The sequence below is a fragment of the Liolophura sinensis genome, chromosome 6 (genome assembly GCF_032854445.1).
Source record: "Liolophura sinensis isolate JHLJ2023 chromosome 6, CUHK_Ljap_v2, whole genome shotgun sequence".
NCBI classification, from domain to species: Eukaryota; Metazoa; Mollusca; class Polyplacophora; order Chitonida; family Chitonidae; genus Liolophura; species Liolophura sinensis.
Window position 1 is genome coordinate 45,631,667 of NC_088300.1, and position 20,370 is coordinate 45,652,036.

The window sequence follows — 20,370 nt, forward strand, 5'->3', positions numbered from 1 at the left end:
AAGTCGGAGAAGTCCGGGTATGTTTCCATTAGAAGCAATGGACAGGCTACGATGGCTCACTTGGCATAGCGTCCGCTTCAGGGACGGTAGATCCTGGGTCGCGTAACACTCTAAGATCTTAAGAGGAAGTTGTAAGTCGTCTCGGTGAAGCAGCACTAGATAAGAGCGGTGGAAATCCGTCCTGCAACAACGAGGCACATTACACGTACATGTATTGTATAAGAACTCCTTCGCAAAAATTAAGTTCGACGTTAAACCCTGAGCACTCGCTCACTCATTTGACCCACTGTATTGTCAATACTGGCGTTCAATACCGGCGTTGATAACTTCTCATCGACATACGATGGCAGGTGCTGTTCTGTAAGCAGATTGCCCTTACAATCTGTAGGTATTCCATTGCCGGCACAAGTGGTTGCACTGGTCGTCGCCGGTCTGTACTACGGGCCGTTTGCTGATATCGCTGGCTGTCTTTTTGGTGGTACTGTAGTGGCCTCCAAACCTTGCTGATATGGCCCTTGTTAGGCCAACTTCTACCAAGACAATGGCGCGCTCCTGTTCCTCCGGTTTCAATCGCGTCTCTGCGTCCTCTGTGCTATTCCGCTGCTGCGATGATGCGGATGCACTTTGGATGCCTTTCATCTATATCCCATTTTTGCACCCATAAGTTGTGACACCTGAACTTTTTCGTGCTTTTCAGGAGTAAAATCGATATTAAAGTAATTCACTTTATGAGATACGAAATGACGTTTTCATTGAGTAATTTCACCCACTGCAGAACCATACTTGTACAACCATGGTGTCACATCAAAACCAGTGATGATAGAAATGCATGCGTTATTAAAACACATGGGTTTCAATCATTTTGCCAAAAAGTCACAGTTCACGACCAATCACATTTTACACTCTTTTGACATAGAACATTAACTGCTTGTGAACAAAATCGCCACAGTGAAAAACAGGAGATGCTTAAATGTGTTTAGAAAACCTTTACTGTAATGGTAGACGTTGTCCACCCTAATCCATCCACCTTTAGTTTTGGCATATGAAAGAGCAGCTTATTCGCATTTATATTGTGATTTTGGAGACAAAACAACTTCGGTTGGATTCTCAAATTTCACAAAAGGTATAACTTTATCAGTGTACACAGAATGCCTTCAGAATGCCTCAATAAACACCTTGCAAACGTGAAAAGGTGGAAGAATGACACTTTTCAGGTCTTTCAGGCTTAAATCTATGTTACAAAGCTTTTTCTTCATAAAACGCACTACCTAGTACGGAATCCGTTCAGTCGGCCTCCCACTTCACGAACCACATCACTACGACACAACTGATATACAACAAATGTGGGGTTAAACCACCTCCGTCCAATCATGCAAGGATTGACTGCATATAAGATGATTTACATCGGGTTTTTTTGCCTTAATATACCATGGTGGTCATTTATGGCCGGAGAAAAACATCGAACGTTTGTCAAGTTACTCCTGGATTTGCTCACGCGTAGCGTGTATATATTTACTCCATATTGGTGAAAAGTGGTCTTCAGCTAACGTTTGACCGCAAACGGCCATATGAGCAAGGCATGGCATCAATTAATTTCACCAGTGAAAGCCCCACGAAAGCGGGATGGAAATCCTCGTTTCGCTGATAAATTAATATAAATCTTGCTTAAGGACCAAGCTGGATATATACCAGGTTTTCTTAAATCTCCATATATTCATCACCGCCTCAAACGCAACCAAGACTTATGTGATAAGGCTTTGTGCTCAGACCCCGATTTGTACCGAAAACAACTCACAAACTCAGTTAAATAAAAATAAATGAGGGCAGATGATTTGATAGTTCATTCCCACCTAGAAGCTGGAGTGTTTACATGTAGCTCTGATAACATCTCAAATTCGGGACTCTCTTAGGCATTCTGTCATCTTATACCACCATCACTTAACATGCATAACTATTTCAGCACTGCCTACCAAAAGCATAACACAAAACAATTTACTCTAGTCACCCTTTTTCTCAAAACAAAATGTGTCACGTTGCATCATAATAGAAAGCCAGTTATGTTTTTGATAACTGTAGATGTACTTTTAAGCCAAATACTAAATTCTGCTGAAATAGTTGGTAATTGAAAAGCCTCACAAAATACATTGAAGTTCCAGTGTTTATTTTCTCAATAATTTATGCACTGCAATACGCGTCTGAGGTAAATTAAAACCGTGGATTTTAACGGCGATAAGTTAGAGAAGAAAATGTAAATATCAAACAAATTCCATTGAAAAGAGTATGCATTTCCTCGCAGGTGCATGCCATAAAAAAAATTCCAACATATACCTCGAGTTTATAAATTATAAAGTCAGCGCTAAAATCCGCTGTGGGCGACTCGATTTTGCCTAAGAACTAGTCCTGAAGTCTTGAGATAGGAAGAGAATTGCCGTCGGAAACCGCCGAAGTGCAGTTCGTATATTTCCGGTAGCTCTCTTCTTCCCAGAAGGTAGCGAACAGTACAGTTTGTTTTCCGCTTGATGATCAGGAAACCGGAATTTTGGGACGTAGGTTCCGATTTTACACGAACAAGCCCGCAGTTTTAACGACTCTCATTGGCTGAGAGGCAACACACCCCCAGCATAAATTACAGGGTGTTAAAAATGTTTCCTCCCACCATAATGCTGGCCGCCGTCGTATAAGTGAAATATTCTTCAGTACGGCGTAAAACACCAATCAAAAAAAAAAAAAAAAAAGAAAAAATAAGCTTAGAAATGGAAGACAACCATAACCTGCCAGTAATTCCAAGCAACGTCTAACAATTGTTACTGAAAAAAGCTTTTGGACATTTTCATAATACTTAGTGGATATTGTCCTAATAAAGTGTACTCTTCCATGGACATCTTCACTGACATGCTGCTAGATGCATTAATTCATTCTGACATGCCTGTGGGCAGTCGGCTTGGTCCAGTGACCTGTCAGACGGAATATTCCGATGGCTGAATTTCGTCACAGTGGCTATCCCCTTGCAGTCCTGTCATTAGGACGATTGAAGGACTTTCGCTTAGTGCCAAACTAAGATCTATTGACAGTCTGTCGGCAAAAGTGACCTCTGTCCCATTGTGTGATGAGGGTAATGTGGAAGCGCTGAAATTTCATCACACTCTAGATCTGGTGCAAGCACTCAAGTAAGATTCTCTCTAAGACAGATGGTACGTCTTGAACTAAGATCATTTCTTTCACAGTTAAGGATGTCACCTAGAACTTGAACTGGGGAGTGTGATACTGATGGTGAAACAGTGATGTCACCAAAGCTGACCTAGGATCTATTGACAGTCCTACAGCGGTGTTGACGCCAGGCCCTCTGTATCACAGACGCTGAGTGCTGGGCTCTCCGGATTTTCTCTATTCGATTTTTCTGCTCCTTAGCTTTGGACAAGAAAGAAAACTCTTGCTCGTTCTCTGGTATGGCCTTGACCTTTACCCCTATGTCATCACTAATATATTCTGAAAAGGGAGACCAATCAGCATTCATCCTGTGTGATCCATACATGCTTGAGAGTTCTGGAAAGAGTGGGACAGTGTTTAATAATTAGCATGTCTATTTAGCTATCTGACTGGTGTTGAACGCAGTATGCAACAATTTTTCACTTATACAACAGTTGTCATTTTTACGGATGTTCTATTTTTTTAAGATGTCAAGAGGTCACTTAATGGAATTAAACACATGAATTGGCCAAAATACACATTTAAAACCTTTTATCACTGAAAGTTAACACCTAATTCTAACCTGTAGAGTGTGTTTCCTTAACCATCGGACTGCTAAGGCAATCTTGGGGCATTCGGTATGGCTCTGGGGCAGGGGACAAATCATCAATCTAAAATTGTAAAACACAGATCAACAAACCTACAAAATTGTTCGGCACTGTTCTCTGTTAGAAATGTTATATCACTCTCCACATTTTCAGAGGTCAGCAACTCATTTAACAAAGCAATATTGCATTTACTTGCCTGTAACTGTCATTGCAAATGGTTCCATAGGCACTGGGTTGCAATGGTAGCCAGTACATGTACGTGAAATGCTATGATGGATTTGTAAAGTTAAAAGTTTATAACCCCTAGATCTCATCATATTAAGAACCCTACCAAAGAAGAACATGGCTGTACACCAGTACTAAACAAGAAGAGATGGCTGTACATGAGCACCACTACAGAAGGATATGACAGCACAGGAGGACAACTGAAAAATATTGACAGAAAAATAGCTGGGTATGAGTACCAATGAAAAAGAATATGAAAGTACATGAGCATCACAGGAGAATATGACAGCACTTGAATACAACTGAAGAAGACAGAATATCAGTTCAGTTGAAGAAGAATCTACCATTGCATGAGTATCAAAGAAGAATATGACAATATATGACCAGTCACATCAAAGGTGCCCCACAGGCATCTAAAAATGAAGTCTTCTCCCTCTACTTTATTTGAATGTAAATGCCCATACATGTACCTGGTCCTTTGTGTCCCACGATGTTGTCCTATTAGGGCTACTGTATCTTGGTCTCCTTCTCGCATACTTATTATAATTCTTGTGGGAAAACAGCTTGGCATTATCCCTCTCCAGCATAGAATGGAGAGCACTTTCAAATGTTTTAGAGTAGAGTCCCATTTGATGTGCATCAAACACTTCTCGTTTGTCAATCTGGTTGACATATTCACTTGGTGTGTACAGCTGACGGTTATCTACTGCCAATTCTGTGTGCTGCTCCAAGTCTTGGACAGGCTGTTTGACCGAGTTATACAGGCTGCTTCCAGGCAGTTCTGAGAACTGCATTCCTGGTTGCCTTTCTTCAAGGAACTTCCTTGTGTCCTCAGAGAAGCACTGTTGCAGTGTTAATGGGTAACTGTCGTTGTCCTGGCCATTCACTACCTCGAATCTCTGGCTTATACTTGTATCTACCCCACCCTTCAGGTCCTCAATCCTTAGACTACTGCTGGCCCAGCCCTTGTTCTGTCTCAGCCCCCTCCTGTCCATCTCCCCTGCCAGTGCTCTGCTGTTGGGTGTGGAAGTCTGGGTGGGGCTGGAGAATGGCTGCCCCTGGCCCTTAGGCGCCGGACTGCCACCAGCCCACTCACACCTCAATGAGTCCTTCTGAGTTAACAACCTTTTAAAATGGGAAAGTTTTTGTCGCGTGGCTTCCACCTTCATGTCTAATTCACTATCAGCTGTTCCATTGTCTGATGCAAACTGCAACAACAGAAATAAATGAACACTGTGATCATTTGTGATAGAAACTGTCATGACCGCTGCACTGGCCTAATGGTTAGAGTGTCTGCATTGAAGTTGGGAGACCTGGGATAGAACCCTAGTCAAGTCGTACCAAAGACTTTAAAAATGGTATTTGTTGCTGCTTTGTTTGGTGCTCAGCACCAGTGAGAGCAAGGAAACAGGATTGGTTGGCCCAGCGTCATCATAATGTGACTGTGTGGGCTGTCATGTCTGGTGTCTTTGGCATGATACTTCAGTGGCAGCAGCACTTCAGCGACATGGACTCTTCACAAGAACACACAGTATATGTGCGCACACCTAATGACTCCTTGTCATAAAAATTGCTAAGTACGACGTTAAATCCCAAGCATTCATTCACTAGAAACTGTCATCATGAAACAGAGGCACTGTACATGTAATGGGGCATTCTTACAATGTATGTACCTCAAAGTCATAGAATGATTTATGTGGATTCATGACTGGTTTGACTTGGTTTCTGTCTTTAACTTAATTGTACTCTACAGCAGCCCTAATTCTGTCAGATTTAACAAGGGGTGACCTTTAGGCAAAATACCTCTTTCTTTGCCGGTATGTTATCCTCTGTCTGGAGTTTTTGGAAGACCTGTCGAGTGTTGAGAGAGCCGTCAGATTTACGATGCTGTCCAAATTTGTCCTGCCATGAGGGAGTATCCACAGTATGGCTATCTGCGAGCTCATGCTCGTTTTCATGACCTGACAAACGAGACAGTTGCTGGTAAACCCTCTGCAGTTTAGCGCTGACGGAAGCCTGGAATATTCAGATAAAGAGCACAGACTAAAGCTGATTACATCTTCACAGGTAGTAGAAAAATGCTTTCTGTCAAAGTGAAAATTTCAGCCTCCACATCCAATATATGCATATTATGAGACAAATAAAGGTGATAACATACTACCCTTAGTGGTGAAACTTATCTTTTGGCAGTTGGATGATGTCCTTACCTCCAAACAAACCTCAAAACACAATTCCATGATCAATGGAATTCAAACATTCAGGCAAAATGTGTAGCAGTCATGGACGAAATCTTATATCATTTACAGCATGTCCTAGAACATGCTTTCATCTTATAGCATTTACAGCATGTCCTAGAACATGCTTTCATCTTATAGCATTTACAGCATGTCCTAGAACATGCTTTCAGACCTAAGACTTTACAACAGGTAACACTGGTATCATAAACATACCTGGCGTTTGTAGAGCCGTTTCTCCAGCAACTGGGCCTCAAGCAGAGCCTGTCCTCCAGCATCATTGGCCCGTAGGTAACTCATATGGGTCTTTAGTTCTGAGATCTGTGACTCCACCAACCCACGCTTACTCCTGTCGCAGTAAAGTAATAGCTCAGTATGGAAGTACAAAAGTGGATAGTGGCAAAACATAGCATATACAAGCACACACAATAGGAAGCACGTTTTCTACATGCTTACAGATATTGGTCCAAAGTGTTACAAGAAACAACAAATGGACACCTTACAAACACCATAATGTATACTACTATGAACTCAAGAGAGCCATGTGGTGCAAGGCTAAACACTAAACTCATGGCCACCTAGCTACAGCAACAGTCAACTATATTATCCCTAACTCAACACTCACAAAAAATGAATCCATTTGGAATATTCAAGGCAGTGGATCAGACCAAAGGGTTTACCTTTCTTCACCCACACAAACTTTTATGCATCTGGAAGACTTCCCAAGTCAAAATGGATAAGCATCCTGTATTCATTCCTTAGTCTTTAGATTACTAGCACGTAAGTCATCCTTTGCTCATCCGCCCGTCATCCTCTTATGTCACGAAATGAAAATACTGCAGCCATGATCATCACTTCTAATGCAATAGTGCTGATATAGTTAATTGCTTTAAGGATGATCATCTGATGAATGACCACCATCCCAATACATGGTTAGCAATCCATTCTGGCATGGTTTGGAAATACTCCTTACTGCTTTTACTCTCACTGTTCCCTTGGGCTCTTGAAACTTTCAAAAGATCACAAAAATGTATGTACTAGGAAAGTTTTAGAGAAAGTCAAAAGAACCTCACTCTAGATTATCCACAAGCCTGATAAGCTCCACAATCCTTGAGTTGTTCAGATCTACATTGGTAAGGTCTATGTCACTCTGGGTCTGGTGGACATTAGAATTCCAAGGTGACCCAGCTCTCCGTGACCTCCTCCCTTGTTTCTGTAGGTAAGGAGACTTTGATGAAGCCATTGCAGGCTGGGCTGACTGAGGCCTCTTTTTGACTGATTTCAAACCAGTCCAACAGTCAGATGTAGTTCCTCCTGATCAAAAAAAAAAAAAAAAAAAACATATATCCAAACAACATCCAGTTTATCCTAGTTTAAGTCCAATAATGGAGTGAGGAAACCTCATTTGTGTGAATATTTAAAAAAAAATATTCGGCCACATAGAAATAGTAAGGAAAGTAGTCTCTACTTGGTGAGAGTAAAAATCTTGTAGTTGTATGCATGAATTATGGATTATTTTGGTCTCTTTCTTATGGAAAGTTTGCGGATGGCCGTGGGTTTCCCTTGGGCTATGCCCCTTTTCCACCCACCATACTGCTGGCCGCCGTCGCATAAGTGAAATATTCTTGAGTACGGCGTAAAACACCAATCAAATAAATAAATAAATGAATATGGAAAGTTACATGTATCCTTTCAACATACTGTAAGTCTTCCAATTTTTAGGACAGCTACATTATGTGTATTAGTAGTGATCAGATGTCCTAAAACTTAGAAGACCTTGGGTAATGCCTTTAAGAAGCTAGCTAGGATACTGGTCAAGGTTCCAGCTTCAAACATCAATCCTTTGCCAAACATGCCTCCTATTTGCCTATATTTTCATTATACTGACAGTAACTACAAATACCTGAGACAGACTGGGTTCTTGTCACACTTGAGCATTTCTGAATGGAGCTGGTTTCAGCATGCCTTCCCAGGTTACTCATGGATTGACTCCTATTCCTCATTACTACCCTAAGATTATCAGAAAACATGCCAGTAGATATATGTATACATCTCCCCAATTATAACATGATTAATTACAACACATGTTTCAATATAACACGGTCACAAATACGACACTCAAATTTTTGACCAGCTTGAAACTTTTCACCACACATCTATAGATACTTTCAGAGGTTTCAGTTAAAAAAAAAAATTGAGATTCTATATTTTCTTTGCATTCAGAGCCTTAGTTATTGTGTAATTATTTAATGAAAGCCATGAAACTATGCCCATTTGTCTTGTCAATTAACATCCAGCATTACAGGGTGCCTGTTCCTATATTGTTATGTCACACACTACCACTAGGATATAGTGGCGAGAAGCAGATCTGTCCTGCAACAACGACGTTGTAAAGAGGAATAGATGTTCCATCAATGCCCGACCTCCTCAAACATTTAAGGCATGTTTAATTATGTATAATGTTTATATGATTTCATTTTTTAGATGAAATGAATGATTCTGTATTGGTTATATTTGGAAACTGGTTCATAAAAGGTGTAAATGTTATTCAGTTTATAATACACCAAAGTACCATCAAGACTGACTTTGAGTTGTATAAGTACTTGTACCACATATACACACAACACATTCCACGTTTGTTTTCTGCTACCTGTATAAACCAGCATCTATGAATCTCTGGCTACATTGGCTAATAAGGTGTATCATCAAACATAAATACAGCCCCACCACTACTACCTGGTGCTAACAAGTGCAAAGTATTACTTAACATTGGATACATTATACATGATCATTTCTATAAATGTTTCACCACGTTTTGGATGCTGTATTGCTGAAGTGGCATTAAGCCATAGTCATTCATTATAAATATGAAAAAGTCTACAAAAGTAAAAAGAAAAAATGAAAAAAAAAAATTAATCATTATTTGACTGCAACATTTTTTAAAAATTTAACCATTTCACACAGTTAGCATCCACCTACACTGTTAAATCAGGTGAAAAGGGGACTGGAATTATCCCCAACTTCTCATTTTGAATTTTTTAAAATATGGATAATCATCTTGTATTCATTCCTTAGTCTTTCGATACATGGTACATGAACATAGAGCATGGTCCCATTTACTACATGTATCTGTGCCAAAATGTCACAGAAAGGTGGTACTTGAACATAAGAATATTTGATCACATTCTGAGACATTATTGGGATAGGATATATGATTTCAAAACTAAAACAAAACTGTATTTTTTCTTTTGTATGAAATTTACCTGGATGGACATTCTGAATATTCCTCCCCTAACCCATTATTTACAGGATCTTCTTCAGCTCTGATTGATTGGCTGGTGCCTGACGAGGGTGTGGAGTGGGGTCGTTGTGAGGGTCCGCAGGCTGGTCTCTGTGATGATTTATCTGGCATGTTTACACTCACAGACGACTCCTTCACCACAGCCTTTAGAATTCTCAGACATTCACGGAATTTGAATGGACTTGTAATTCCTGAACAAAAGGATGTACCAGTAAGCTTATGTCTTTCCAGTTTAGTTAAGATATTAACCAAAACTACACCTGCATACAGATGTAGTAAGATTCAAAAATCAAATTCTTTCCATGTATAAACACAATCTCACAGAAGTCACATCAAGCAACAAACCCATATAATGAGTTGTTGCATAATACTCATACATACAGATCTGAAGTAATATTTTCTCATAGTTAGTCAGGTGACCCTTCCTTGTTTGCAGAAGCCATAACTTAGAACCAATCAGAATCACCGATTCTTAACTTCCCATGACACAAAATACAAAAGCAAGAATTTCATTGGACATGTACTGTATGGCAACCAGACTAAGAGTTGAATATATAGACAGCACTTATGAGACCTGACTTCAGTGAGGTTGTGTATCAAGTGCATACAACATCCTACACACGTACCATAAGAATGTACTTAACTGTTCTAACATAAACTATACTGATCAGACAGCTGGTCATTTCTTTGACTGTTACCCCCTTTGCTTCAACATGTTCAACTTGTGTGAACTGACCAGAGCCATCAACCATAGACTAAACGTTGAGGTAGATAAACGCCAGAACTTGTTAAATTTCATTTTATTTAATTTTTGAACATTTAATTTAACTGACCTACATCAGCAGCAGACCACCTCGTACCATACCGATGCCACAAGCAAGCGGCAGCGCAAAAGTGCTGACAGAACATGAACTGTGCAGAACAAGTGTATAAAATAATCAGCAACTTTTGGCCCGTTTGTACATAAATGCCTATATGGTCTGCAGTGCTTAGATTTATTTATACAGCTGATTGCTATTTTATATGTATATATTACATAAACCATATACTAGGATGACCAGATACACATACATGAATGACACAAACTTCATTCTGCAAAGACCTTTAGTTGTTTGAATAATCTAAGATGTGTACCTGCAGTGATGGGGTCCCTCAGTCTACCGGCCAGGTAGTCCTGGATGATTTGTACACACTGAACTTTGTCCTCCTCGCTCAGCTTACCACACATCTCCTCAGAATGACCCTCAGTACCCTGTACAACAACAACAACCAGGACACCATCATCACCCATTCACTCAGCTTTCCATACATTCCCCATAATTCTTTGCAACATGTGATATGTTACACATGTTCAGGGTACGACATCAACCCGTTTCAGAGGAAATTGTCTGACGTTCATTAGTGTTCACATGCAGGATGTAATCGCAACTCATCACCGCTTTGGTGAAAGACAATTAAAGTGATCTCCAACGACTCTTACAGTCATCACAAGCGGCCCTGCAAACGTCGTCAATCATTTAATGCATGCAGTGAGAACTGAGGATACTAAAAATTAAGATTTATTTATTTATGAATTTACTTGATTGGTGAAAAAATGAATATTTCACTTCTATGAGAGTGGCCATCAGGAAGAAAACCTGGCTGAGCTCTACCACAGGGGCACTCAGCCCATCCGAGGGGGATGCATGACCATCCACAGGTTGCTGGCAGGCCTTCATATGTATGACTGAATAAGTAGCCAGCATGAGCTTAGACTTAAACTCAAAGCAATTACATTGGTGAGAACCTCCTGGCTCACTGTGCTCAGAAACCATTCAACATTAAGAATTTTATTTCCATATATACAGATGTATACCCTAATTCCTCAACCTTTTCAATACAAAAAAAACAAATTTCAGTTCAATTCATGCACAATTTTGATTTGATTTTGGAGACAAAACTACATTTGTAGGATTGTAGGTCAATTTCAGGGCTGCACAAAAAGTATAATTTTATCAGTCTACACAGAATAAAACCTTCAGAAAACACCTCGCAAACATGCATAGAGGTTGAAGAACTGCAATATATATGTATGGCAAGACATGCAGCTCTCTATCACACAAACATCATGTGTGTACTCACACAAACATCATGTGTGTACTCACACAGACATCATGTGTGTAAATCACACAAACATCATGTGTGTAAATCACACAGACATCATGTGTGTACTCACACAGACATCATATGTGTAAATCACACAAACATCACGTGTGTAAATCACACAGACATTATGTGTGTAAATCAGACACACATCATGTGTGTACTCACACAGACATCATGTGTGTAAATCACACAAACATCATGTGTGTAAATCACACAGACATCATGTGTGTACTCACACAGACATCATGTGTGTAAATCACACAGACATCATGTGTGTAAATCACACAGACATCATGTGTGTAAATCACACAGACATCATGTGTGTACTCACACAGACATCATATGTGTAAATCACACAAACATCACGTGTGTAAATCACACAGACATCATGTGTGTAAATCACACAAACATCATGTGTGTGAATCACACAGACATGATGTGTGTAAATCAGACACACATCATGTGTGTACTCACACAGACATCATCTGTGTAAATCACACAAACATCACGTGTGTAAATCACACAGACATCATGTGTGTAAATCACACAAACATCACATGTGTAAATCACACAGACCTGCACGCCATGTGAAAATCACATGGTTTTAGGTTAGCACTAACCTCACTCTGTAGCTTCATACAGCTGATTTCTGTCTCCAGTTCTGCTATCTTTCTCCTAAGAATCTTCACCAGGGACTTGTCATCAATCTCTTCATTACGACTGTCAAGTACAAAACTCTTAGCATAAATACAGTTACCACACTGAAACAATAGAACTACATAGCTTTCTCAGCCTCAAAATATGTTTTATGTTCAACTGAAAATTTGATTCACAGTATTTATACAGGACTCTTACCGAATGCAGTTGGAGATACAAGCTACTCTCTGGGCAAATCGACAAGTTGATATTGTCTCTCCAAGATTTGGCCACTCCAATGACACTGTGGCTATCATAGCAGTCAGACAGTTCCCTCCTGTTAAAGAAAATTAGACTCCCATGTATATGGACACATGCACAATACGTAGATCCAATATTTCTGTAATTCTTCACCCTTTTCTCATATTTGCAATGTGTTTGTTCAATCAAATTCTGAGGGCATTACGCTGTGTAATCAATTTCCAATCCAATCAATGTAGTTTTGTCTCCACAAACAAATTAAATGCATAAATTGCAAAGTTGGTGTTTCATATGTGAAAAGGTTGAGGAACTGTGGTTTTCCAAAACTGAAAACAATTTGTGGGCAAACTTTAAAGCATATACCCATGTCTTGCTTCACAGTAGTCACTTTTTTTCGTGCATGATGTAACATTTAAATTTCCGATACTGAACAATCATCTTGAGACCCTGATGATGATTTTGGGTGTGACTTGTACGCTTGGGGTTTAACGTTCAAGTTTTAGTGAATGCAGTTCATGTAAACTGACTGTTGACTGTAAAGGCTGTACCACAGGGGCTGTACCACAGGCTTACCTAAACTGTCTCTCAGCACCATAGTAAGTAGAGAGTTTCGATAAGGCACATGTTTGGGGCTGGAATGAGGGTCAGAGGTCATCTCTACTCCCATATCGGAGCTCCTGTTGACAATGACAAAAAAGTGATATTCATTAGTCCATGATTTCTATCATGGAATTAAGGAACATTTGTTTTTTTCTAAAACAAAGGCAGATTCAGATGGAGAATCCTAAAATCCCTCCACCTTCAGTAATTTTGTGGCCTTCAGATGGTGGCAAAAAAAAGTCAACCTCACTAGCAGAGTAGCATATATTAGATGGTCTTGCTTGCAGGGTACTGGACACTGCCATCCACCAATAAGATATACATAATCAGCAGGCTATGCAGGTGAAAATCTGTCTACCACACGTGGGAAAGAGAAACCAGTTACATATGATGTTTAAACAGAAGTTTAAATACCTGGGCCTTGGGGTGGGGATTATCAAGAGTGTTTGAATTTCTAGAGTGTGCGAAATGTTAAAAGAATTAAAGTAGTTCCCAAATATTGGTGGTGAACCCTGTGCTTCCTAGTTATTTGTACCTATAAGAATGACTTCTTATTCATACTCATTTATTTTCCACTTACGAGCTGGTTATCAGTTTTATGGGTGAAGGAAACCAAAGTGCTCATTATTAACCAAAGACTTTGGTAGGTTACTGACAAACTTTCTCATATGTGATATGTACAGCATGTTGGTAGGAGCTCAGCATGTAGTCTCCAATGTATGTTAGATATTAAAGGCCACGGGAGCATTATTGACTGTTAACTGCCAGCAAACTGCATTTTGAAGTGAAACACAGCATTACAACCCCATGAAACAAATAAATCAATAAATATTTTCTAAAACAATCACACTTATAAATGGAAAGTTAAAAACATTAGAGTAAAGATATAGCTGGATATTCCGGTGACTTACCCTCTCCTGGCCTGTTTTTTATCCCCTGGGCCAGACTGCAGAGCTATGATGACGGACTCCAGGTGATGCAGGGACAGGTTGATAGATTTGGCCTCACTCAGCTGCTGGCCATCCACCCCTGTCTTAGCCACTCTCTCTGAACCTGCCAGATCCACCAGGTGGAGCTTTGACCTGCAGCAAACAAGAAAGACAAATATCATTCCACGGTCACCATTCCCTGTACACACATTCATGTACACTCATATATAGCTTAGACAGTAACTCCAATAAAATCAGAACTTACATTTTCATAACCTCAATCTTTGATATGTTGCTCCCACATTAGTCATCAGAACTGTCAATATCATTAATCTGTCAAAGGTTGATGAAACATCAGCAATGGTAAAGAAACAGTAACATTTACTGAATGTTTTACTGAATACTTGACAACGAGCTAACCAAATAAATAAATGTTTAAGCTGTAAACTGATTGGGGCTAGACATTTCACCTACGTTTTTTTTTCCCCTTTCAGTTATAGTGTAACTAACCACTCATTAAACTAACCAGTGCATCAAGTTTATACTTAAAAAAAGGTTACAGTTACCAAGTAAGTGATATATTCCATGATACGCTCAATTTTCTAGATTGTGATACACATGTTGACAAACATACTAAAAATACTATTATATTTTAGAGAATACCTATTTCAACCTATGTTAATGTGAAGTGGATTGGCATATATCACTATCGTAGATATATGATATGAATGATTGCCACAAATGAAATTAAATACAGAGTATCACTTGTTCTTTTATCTGAGACAGCTTATTTACAGGTGCTCAGATTTTACAAGCCATCCCAGTCAGGGGGCGTGACCAGTTATCACATGGCCATTACTACACCTTGCTACACTCAGGTGTCAAACACCCCTGATGAACTAAAGTTCAGTCTCTCCCTGGCCCACAGCCCTGCCAGCTATAATCTCAGATATGTGAAGTAGGACAAGTACTGATATGTTCACTAAATCCAGGTAATCTTATAGTCCCATTCTACAGGCTGGATCTGCTAGAGTAACACATTAACACTAGAGACTGTCAAAGCCTGAGTAGATTTAGGTGAGACAGGTAAACAAACAGGTGGGCCAGAGTGAAGGTTAACTGATACCAGCCTGAACACTCCTGAAGAGCAATGTGTTTTTTGTACAAATAGAAGTCAATGAGTCATTTTCTGAAGTTTGAAATTTTACTAAGGTCATAAATTAAAAAAATAATAACTGCATGAGCAATGCACACATAATTTCTTGTCAGAAATAAAATGTGAGGTCCTTTTGCTGTATGACATAAACTAGATTCTCTGATTTATTCATTATTTATTTATTTGATTGGAGCTCTAGAATATTTCACTTATATGATGGTGGCCTGCACTATGGTGGCAGGAAACCAGGCTCAGAGAAACTCAATCTGCAGGTTGCTTGCAGACCTTACATGTACCACCAGAGAGGTAAAGTCCAAGAGTGAGTGAGTGAGTGGGTGCGTTGGGTTTGACATTAATAATTTATCAGTCATATGACAACAAAGGAGTCCTTAGAGTGCATGCACGTTTAATGTGCTTCCCTGCTGCAGGACGGATTTCCACCGCTCTTTTATCTAGTGATGTTTCACACCCAAGCCCTACCCAAGCCATTATACTGATGCTGATCAACCAGTCATCACACTATCTCCTTAATGCTGAGCACCACGCGAAGAAACTACATCTTCCTCTCTTAAGGTTTTAGGTGTGACCTGACCCAGGATGGACCCAGACGTTGAGTTTAAGAGGTTATCTCATAAGAGTAAAACAACTACATGTACTTATAGATTATTTTTTTGTCTTATTTATTTGTTTATTACAATTATTTACATCAAATCTGGCCAGTTTTATTTCCTTGTCTTGTTGACTTACCTAACAACTATGTCTGAGTTTGGTTTCTTTGTGGTGAGGAAGACTGTGAAAACTGCATGTGACCTGGATGATCGCTGATTGACAGGTGTCTCTGCAACTTTCCGATTGGCCTGTCCTTGGAGAAGGAGGTTCTGTGCAAGCTCCTCGCTGGCTGCCAGATGACAAGAGAGGTTACGAATGAGGCAGCTGCTCCCAGGACCTTCCATCACTGACACCTAGGAGACATTTGACCATAATATATTAAACAATTGTTCAAATAAATTCTTCACAGTTTAAGTACACCAGTTATATAAATGCAAGTAGCAGTATTTCAAGCTTACAATTCACCTTACTCTGCACATTCAAATTAGAGTACAAGTGAAATAGTTTGCTTAAAATTCATCCAAAGTTGAGTGGTCATTTAAACTTACGGCATCTGTTAAAACTGTATCAAGAAATTCACTGCATCATGACATTTTTACAGTCTCCAAGTACAGTTTTGGAATACCAATGTTACAAACTTACGATCAACTTACTGTACCAGGATTACCTACGACTACCTGTGTTCATGAACACTACAATATTTATAACATCCTCTCGTTACACTTTAATCATGAGCTGATACCTACCCTGGGAAATGGAGTGACCAGCCAGCCTGTGCGTGAGGCTGGGCTAAGCAAGTCATAGCCCACCTCTTGGTAAATCTCCAGGAAGGACACCTTCACAGACACCACCTCTTCCTCCCGCTCCTCCAGACTATGATAGATCCTGGAGACCGCTCTAATAAAGCAGAACAAGACATGTACACATAGAAACCCTGGCTAAAAGTCGCACTAGATGTGGTTATATTCATTTTTCTCAATGAAAACATGGGTTACACTCTGAAAATTTGTGGCTATGTCCTTATTGATGCCATGGCAAAATGCTGCCACTTGGCCCTGGAGAATATTTACACATAGTTTTTACGTTTCTCATTTTATTTTGTGGAAAAACACATTTCAAATTTTTTGAAAACATATCACTGATTTTCACAGACCTTCTCAGGCTGCTTACGAGTAAAGAAAACTAGCCAGAAAGATCATCATCGGCTTTGCCAGATGCCAGACAAAGATATCTGATAAAGCCTCAGGTGAACTGATGAGAGCTGGATTGAAGCCTCGATCTCATTGGACATGAGTGGATTATTAAACTGGGATGAGAACATTGCTTTGGTTTAATGATCTAGCCGTTCAACAGCACAGGTTTTCTAACTTACATGTACAAGGAACTTAAATCAGAATTTTCTACTCAAAACCAGTTCTATACGTACAAGTACACATCATGTACAGAGGCAATCCCCCTGTCTCTGTCCGGTTTCCTGCCACCATAATGCTGGCCTCCACCATATACGTGAAACATTCTTGAGTTTGGCCTTAAACTCTAATCACATTTAAAAGCAAATACATTTACAGAATGAAGTGGTTGACAATGTGAAGAAGAGTGAACTCACCTAGATGCCAGTCCTCTCTCACTATACCTGCGTGCCCCACCCTCAACTGTGTATGTCTTCCCCGTACCAGTCTGACCATAGGCAAATATAGTCCCATTGTAGCCATTCACAAATGCTGCAGTTACATACATCATACACATGGTTTAACAAAACAGTATGGGGAACACATGCATGCACTGTACATCTGTATTTCCTTCCATATTTCTGATTTTTCTATTATCTGATTGGATATGATACATGTACACCTATGCAATTTTTTTTGATACTTATCATTTTGCCACTAGCTTAAAAAGTAACATGTAAAAAAGAAATAACCAAATGTAAATTCATTAGTGTTTAAAATGGCTTCTTTTGTGGAAAGTGCTCATTTCTGATGTAAGATTTAATATGTCACCACTGAAATGTTATTTTGTTGGCAGTATAATATCTAAATAAAAAAAGGCGTGCTACCTGACACTCCTTTTGGTTTTTACATATCCAACAGTAATCAGACAAATTTGGCAGGAAATATCTAAGCAAAATTCCATAAAGTTATCAAAATTTCAAAATTTAAACATAAGCATAATGTTTTGATAGTATGATTCCAAAAGTTCACATCTGAACAAAGTTTTTGTATAAAAGTAATATTCATACTAGTATTCATAATTTGAACATCGTCTAGCTGTGAAATAAGAATTAATACCAGGACGAGAGGAGTGTTTTCCAAAGATGAATTTAGAGCTTACCATCCACAATCTCTATGGCCACCGTGTTAAAGACATCCTCTTGATTAGCATGCTCCCCAAACACATGGTCAAAGTGAAACTGGTGGGTTATCTTATTGCGTCCTTTGCCAAATGAGGTGTAATACTGGACAGTATCCGGTATCCTCAGGAACAGATCGGTATCAACAACATCAACATCCTCAAACTGAGTCAGAGAAGGCTTAATGCGAGCATATGTCTTAATACTGGACATGTTTGACCACAGTCTTTCACAAGCTACAGCAGCCTGGGCTAGCTAGAAGTTCACTGTATACATCCCCTATACATTTTCATACAGTACATGTATCTTTGTCCTAATGGTGATAAGCACATCAAACTTGTCTGTAGCTACCAGAAAAGTGCGTGTTCAAATCTGTCGTCTAGCTCAAGGGCATTCAAGCTGAAAGTAATTAAACCATCAAATTTGTCAATACATGCATGTAAACCAACACCAGCAATTCAGATTAGAGCTTAAAAATCTGTAAAATATTAACTTCACTCTACTTAAAGCAATTAAAACTAGCATTTTTTTTAACCTGTATAAGAATACACTTGAACACCATTTATTAGCTGCAACAATTCACTGTCTGTCAGTTATAAAAATTTTGCCACATCCAATCTTTCAACCTTTGCCATTTTGATTCACTTAACAAGGGGCTTTCAAGTATGCAAAATGATATCAACTTCTTTATGGGAAGTCACAGCTACTGTAGATCTACTGACTAGCAGTGAAAAATATACACATCTGGAAAAAATGTACCAGGGACAAATTTCTATCCATGTTCATGTGTTAGTCATTAACAATATATGCACTCATTTTTACAGTGCTCTATAACCTTTAGTCACTAGGCATCATACCTTACCATATAAAGAACATGTTAAAAGGCCTGTCCCTCTCGACCAGCTGACCAGTGTCTTGAGACATGACCTTCAGACCTGGCACAGGTTCTAAGTCTTCCAGCCACCCAGAGAATGTGTACAGACATGTCAGCGCAGGTTGACTGGACATTCTCAGCCTTTGTACAGCTCCACAGCTCCTGTACAAAGGGGCGCTGTAGGATTAACACCTATGCTGTCAATAGAAAAACAATGAAATATGAGACTGTCTTAGGCTATATAGCTAATGATCATACATATAGTACAGGCAAAGGAATGTCTAGGAAACATAGTGTAAACACTAAAAGATATTCTGTAGGTTGCAGTATAGACATGCATACAATATATGTTGGCTGTATCAAACTTCAGGAATTACAACTGATGAATGAAAAGAAAATACAAAGCACATTTTCATGAAGTTCAACATAGGCTTATATGTCAAGATATCAAGATTTACAGCAGCTAATCTATTCTTTAAACGCCAGGGGCTAATATATGTTTGCATATGTCACATTAGACCCAAATTAAACTTCACTTCAACAATATTTTATTTATTTGATTGGTGTTTTATGCCGTACTTTGAAATTTTTCACTTATACGACGGCGGCCATCATTATGGTAGGAGGAAACCCACGACCATCCGCAGGTTGCTGTCAAACCTTCCCAGAGAGGAAGCCAGCATGAGCTGGACTTGAACTCACAGCGACTGCATCGTTCAGAGGCTCCCAGGCCATTACCTTGCGCTAGCGCGCTAACCAAATGGGCTACGGAGGCCCCACAACATTTTAGTCACTCAAAGTACTGTAAGTGTAATCCTATATTTACTTCTGTAAATGCAAAAATACTTTTGCACAAATTTAATGCAGAATGTAGTAGGAACATGGAAAGCCCTGGCGGGATGACCATATTTCTTTTAGGGCTAACGCGCCCCAGTCCAAATATAAAAAAAAATTCAAAGATAGCCATCCACATGGATAAATTTTAAGTATTGATTTGTACAGTACATTAAAGATAAACTTTTCAAACTTTTCTTCAGCGAGAAGCCATTTACTTTATGTATCATCTGAGGTCACCGTGGTATCCTGGACAAAATCTTACCCTTTGAATCTTACACATCACAAAAGTCATCTCTGCACATATTCCTCAACCTGTCAGTCTAATTGTCACTTTTTCCCTCCATGCGCCAGCTTCGCGTTCTTGGCAACAGAGGGATCTTACGAAGGCGGTAGGTTTCAGCATACTGTATAGAAAGCAG

At 39.4% G+C, this 20,370-nt stretch overlaps 1 protein-coding gene across 3 annotated transcripts; it reads right to left on the bottom strand.

Moving 5' to 3' along the window:
* Positions 1-1,014: 1,014 nt before the first annotated feature.
* On the bottom strand, positions 1,015-20,289 carry LOC135468448 (kinesin-like protein KIF15-A). 3 transcript variants are annotated; one of them, XM_064746712.1, is made up of 19 exons: positions 20,214-20,289; positions 19,103-19,311; positions 18,222-18,639; positions 17,497-17,611; positions 16,637-16,787; positions 16,029-16,243; positions 14,108-14,278; positions 13,170-13,273; positions 12,555-12,672; positions 12,320-12,419; positions 10,689-10,806; positions 9,517-9,745; positions 8,157-8,263; positions 7,327-7,567; positions 6,470-6,602; positions 5,823-6,035; positions 4,490-5,227; positions 3,770-3,857; positions 1,015-3,486 (listed from the first exon to the last, which is right to left on the bottom strand). In XM_064746712.1, exons 3-19 carry the CDS (start codon positions 18,451-18,453, stop codon positions 3,299-3,301), a joined length of 3,261 nt encoding a protein of 1,086 aa, XP_064602782.1. In that variant the 5' UTR covers positions 18,454-18,639; positions 19,103-19,311; positions 20,214-20,289; the 3' UTR covers positions 1,015-3,298. The 3 variants fall into 3 exon arrangements, with proteins under 3 accessions (XP_064602782.1, XP_064602781.1, XP_064602783.1); XM_064746711.1 differs by having other exon boundaries at positions 1,015-3,543; XM_064746713.1 differs by lacking the exon at positions 1,015-3,486 and adding an exon at positions 4,126-4,219 and having other exon boundaries at positions 3,779-3,857.
* Positions 20,290-20,370: the final 81 nt, after the last annotated feature.